At 46.4% G+C, this 5,170-nt stretch overlaps 1 protein-coding gene across 1 annotated transcript in view; it reads left to right on the forward strand.

Annotated features, from left to right (window-relative positions):
• The first annotated feature begins 400 nt into the window (after window positions 1–400).
• The window catches only part of LOC145850448 (protein sidekick-1), a 340,167-nt gene continuing 335,397 nt past the window's right edge, over window positions 401–5,170 (forward strand). The window contains exon 1 of the mRNA XM_082958398.1: window positions 401–2,198. Coding sequence (XP_082814524.1) covers window positions 1,523–2,198 — 676 coding nt within the window. The 5' untranslated portion in view covers window positions 401–1,522. The remainder of the gene's footprint in view (window positions 2,199–5,170) is intronic.

Here is a 5,170-nt window from a genome sequence, read left to right on the forward strand (position 1 = left end):
AACGTGGTACCGAGATCTCCCTTCAGCGATGTGATACGGCTTTATGAGTAGCTGGATGGAATCAGGTAAGGGTTTCTGTCAAAAGATATTGCCTATTACGCCTGAGGAGGAGTTTTTCCCTGTACCTAATAATATATAATTTCTTGGCAAAAATGCTTTGCTTTGTCATTTATTCATTTAATTTCCAGATCGTTTTCCCGTTTTCTCGGTTTGGGGGCGCCGTTCACCGCGTTGTGCTGACTTCTGAAAGCCCCTTAAGTCCCACCTCCCGCCTGCAACTGCGCCCAATCAGAATAAGGGACTCGCTGTTAAACAGGAGCCTCATCCAATCACAGTTGATCTGGGCGGGGCAGACGGCTTGTGAATGGAACTTTTAGTTTAGTCTCTGTTTTCAGCCTGAGAGCAGACTTGGGTTCAGACTGCCGGAGGATCTGTCCCGGGGGAAAAAAAACGGACTCTTACCATTCGAGAAAGTCTATTTTTTATGGTCTAAAAATCTTTTTTCCCCCTGTTTAGGTATTTCAGTTGAAAAGCCCGTGGTCCGGTTCCCGTCTAGCGGACGGAGGCAGGTGTTCGGTTCGCGCTCTCCGCGCCGCTCGAGACGCAGAACATTCATCACCGCGACTCGCGCCCGCTCTCCAACCGTCGCTTCGCTGCTTGTTGTTCAAAGTAACTTTTCTGGATAAAAAAACCCCTGAAAAAATAACCGATTTATATTGTAAGGTTGTTTTAGGAAGAAGCGAAGACACTGTGGCGTTTTATCGGAACATTTCCAGCTGCCTTGTCGACTTGTTAAAGATGTAAAAAAGGAGGTTCACAGCTGAAACTGTGTCGCAGTGTGTTGTCCCTGTGCTAAGCTAACCGCTGTGTGGGTTTTGGTTGTTTAATACGGACTGACTAGCCTTCTCACAGCTGAACTGCTCCGTTTCACCTGGTTTTGTTGGAGACATTCGGGATTGAAGGTAACTAACGGAAGGTGTGTTTCTTGTTGTTAACCTGTTGGCTGGTTCCTGCCTGCGTTGTAACCCGAGACAAGCGGCAAGCCCCAGCGGACCGGAAAGAGAGGGAGGGAAGGAGGGAGAGAGAGGTGGAGAGTTACCGCTGCATTTATCCTCTCTGGCTACATTTTACCCCGCTGAATGGTTAATTCATAGTTAACCTGAATATTTAACTAGAGGTTTTCTGAAGCCCACAGTGTTACTTCATAACAAACCTGGACTCGGTTCGGGAGCCCTGCACCCAGACTAACTGGTGAATTCGCCTGGATCGATAGCAAATGGTTTACAAATAGATTTTTTCTAAATCACACAATAAGAAAGCCCGAATGGATCATTTATGCGCTTTATTGCCCCCCATTAATTCTGTCTAAACACCCACATGATCTGCTAGACAAATCCCCGCTGAAGACATCACAACAAGCAGGGATTTACCGGGGCCGTAGCCCGACTTGCTGATATAATCGGATCAATCCAAATCCCACTCTCTCAGATGTATTAATTCTGCTCCTGCAGCATCACTGGTAATGAACATGAGATATCACAGGAGACAGAAACCTTCCGAGCCCCGGAGAGGCGAGGGTGAGGACTTTATTAAAGGCAAACCGAGAGGCCAAGCTGCCAGGACCGGGAAGGAGCTGTTCGTGTCACTGGTTGAGTTGTTGATCAGCCCGGGCACCACGGGACGCGAGGGAATTGTCACCGGTGACGGTGGGAGGGACTCTGATTCAGCGACCCACGGGGAGGAGACACCCACCCCAGAGCGCCTGTTAGCCGGCCAGTCCTCCAGGGAGAAGCCGGTGAAGGAGACGCACTGTGGAGCAGGTGGAAGCCCTTCATCTCACATTTCTCTCCCTTCTCCTCCTCTCCGTTTCCCTCGCGCTCAGCGCACCGGAGGAGGCTCCAACAACATCAAAGCGCAACCGGAGATTACTTCCATTAACCCGACCAAACCCAGCCGTGGAGTCCCCGTGGATCACCTCTCAAATATGAAGCCTCTCCATTGTAATGGAATTACGCGCAACGGTCGCGCCGCCGTGGGAGCTGTTCCGCCCGCGGCGACATGGATCATGATGCCGCCCAGGGTGACCCGCGGCCCAACAGAGAGAGGGATGAAGCTGGGTCTGTGGAGCTTCAGCTGGAGCTGGGGTTTTCTCTTCCTGCTCCTCCTCAGCGGCTGGATACACATGTTGAATGCACAAGGTAAGAGCTGTTTATGACAGTTCTTCTCATCTCTTCTTCTCCCTCTCCTGGTCTGGTGTCCGTGATGTTGTCTATCATGGTCGCGGTTCACTCCTCCTGTATTTGTAGACATGATTCCATCCTTAATAATGCTATATGTGTTGCTATGTCTGATCCAGCTCCTTCCCTCTGGACGCAGGTACAGACTACCTAAGGTTAAAACAAATAGGGCCAAACACTCTTTTATTCCGAATGCATTTCTGCAACTTAACAAATGTTATATGAATCAGCACTTCCCCTGTCTATTGCCTTGTAAATATCCTCTGCTATTTATTGTACATTTTTAGATGGTATATGCTTTATGACTGCTGCAAGATGAATTGTCTCTTTGAGGACATTGAAGTTTTCTGAATATGAATCTGAATATAAATCTGAATCTGAGTATGAATCTGAGTATGAATCTGAGTATGAATCTGAATATGAGTATGAATCTGAATATGAGTAAGCATCTGAATATGAATCTGAATCTGAATATGAGTATGAATCTGAATCTGTTTGGACATGACTCTATTTCTGATAGTGTTATAGTTGATTTACATCCACGTGTTGAATTGCCATAAGATACTGAATTACAAGAATTCTCTGTCTGCTGTGGGTCGGTGTTGGTAGCCTGTATATCAACCTGCAGACTGTCTGCTGTGGGTCGGTGTTGGTAGCCTGTATATCAACCTGCAGACTGTCTGCTGTGGGTCGGTGTTGGTAGCCTGTATATCAACCTGCAGACTGTCTGCTGTGGGTCGGTGTTGGTAGCCTGTATATCAACCTGCAGACTGTCTGCTGTGGGTCGGTGTTGGTAGCCTGTATATCATCCTGCAGACTGTCTGCTGTGGGTCAGTGTTGGTAGCCTGTATGTCAGCCTCTAGACACCAGTCAATCTATAATATTAGCAGCCTAAGTAAGATTAAAGATGTGTAGTAGATTTAGATTTGAGTCATTTAGCAGATGCTCTTATCCAGAGAGACTTACAGGAGCAATTATGGTTAAGTACCTTGCTCAAGGACACATTGACAGATTTATTATTTAGTCTGCGCAGGGATTCATACCAGCGACCTTTCGGTTACTGACCCAACGCTCCTAATCGCTAGGCTACCTGCTAGGTTACTAGTATATCGAATGGCCAAGGTTATAGATGTGTAGTATATAGAATGGCCAAGGTTATAGATGTGTAGTATGTAGAATGGCCAAGGTAAGGTATTAGATGTGTAGTATGTAGAATGGCCAAGGTAAGGTTATAGATGTGTAGTATATAGAATGGCCAAGGTGAGGTTATAGATGTGTAGTATATAGAATGGCCAAGGTGAGGTTATAGATGTGTAGTATGTAGAATGGCCAAGGTAAGGTTATAGATGTGTAGTATGTAGAATGGCCAAGGTAAGGTTATAGATGTGTAGTATATAGAAGGTAAGATTAAAGCCTGCTGCTGCTTCTTCCTCTCCTCTGGGCTGAGTTCAGTCTGTAGGCTAATCTGGACTAGCAGGGTCTCACCTGTCTATAATATGATGCTGTTGTTCTAGTTGTTCAGATTGATATGCTGCTCTGTATTCAGTCCAGTAATAATACTACTGCTGTAGGCATCCACACACACAGGATCAGGTTATGGAAATGAGTTGGACAAATCTGCAATATGGATTCAGTTTAAGTGCTGGTTGGAATGGAGAGCGTTTTGTGCAGTGGCATTATAGGCTGTACGAGAAATATATTTGAGAGTGGTGAGGTGGTGTGTGCGTCTATGTTAATGCTGTTGTTGTTTATGGTAATGAGTGGATCGACCACCTGTCTGTCAGTGTGTGTGTGAGTATGTGTGCGTGTGTGTATCAGTGTGTGTGTGTCTACAGGGAGGGGGGTGTTGTGTGTATACAGTCCCATAACATCGATAATCCCCTACTCAGTCAATGACCTGCTTACTGTGCTTCCCTTCAACACACACACTCACACACACACACACACACACCCTCCCTCGCTGTGGTATGAATTAAAACTCCCCTCTAGTTATATTCAAACCGTTTTACAGTGATCTGACACCAGCTGTCTAGATGAATGGTCCACCCGTGACAGCGTGTGTGTCTGTTTCTGTGCCTACGTCTGTGTGTGTGTGTTGTGTGTGAGTGTTTGGTGTATGTGAGTGTGTGAGAGTCTGTGTATGAGTGTGTGTGAGTGTGAGTGATTGGTGTATATGTGTGTGTGTGTGTGTGTGTGTGTGTGTGTGTGTGAGAGAGAGTCTGTGTATGAGTGTGTCTGTGTGTGTGTTTGGTGTATGTGAGTGTGTTGTGAGAGTCTGTGTATGAGTGTGTGTGAGTGATTGGTGTATATGTGTGTGTGTGTGTGTGTGTGTGTGTGTGTGTGTGTGTGTGTGTGTGTGTGTGTGTGTGTGTGTGTGTGTGTGTGTGTGTGTGTGTGTGTGTGTAGTGAGAGAGAGTCTGTGTATGAGTGTGTCTGTGTGTGTGTGGGAGTCTGTATGAGTGTGTGTGTGAAAGTCTGTGTGTGTCTGTGTGTGTGTGTGTCTGTGTGTGTGTGAGAGAGAGAGTCTCTCTGTGTGTGTGTGTGTGTGTGTGTGTGTGTGTGTGTGTGTGTGTGTGTGTGTGTGTGTGTGTGTGTGTGTGTGTGTGTGTGTGTGTGTGTGTGTGTGTGTGTGTACAGCCAGGTCAGTATTTGACATCCATCCATGTCTGTGGACGTCAGGAGATGACGTGGAAACCGGCTGCTAGGGGTTACAGCGATGCTGTTACCTTCAAGTACCGTTTCAGTTTTACCAGGGTGTTGTGGGATGCCATGTTCCACACCAGCGACAGGAAGTGTTTTTGATATTTTTGTTTTAAGCCTATCCCAAACATTAACCCTCACCTTAACCATTCAGAGTTAATGACTCACCTTAACCATTCAGAGTTAATGACTCACCTTAACCATTCAGAGTAAATGACTCACCTTAACCATTC

This window comes from Salmo salar, chromosome 12, assembly GCF_965601325.2.
Source record: "Salmo salar chromosome 12, fSalSal1, whole genome shotgun sequence".
Lineage (NCBI taxonomy): Eukaryota > Metazoa > Chordata > Actinopteri > Salmoniformes > Salmonidae > Salmo > Salmo salar.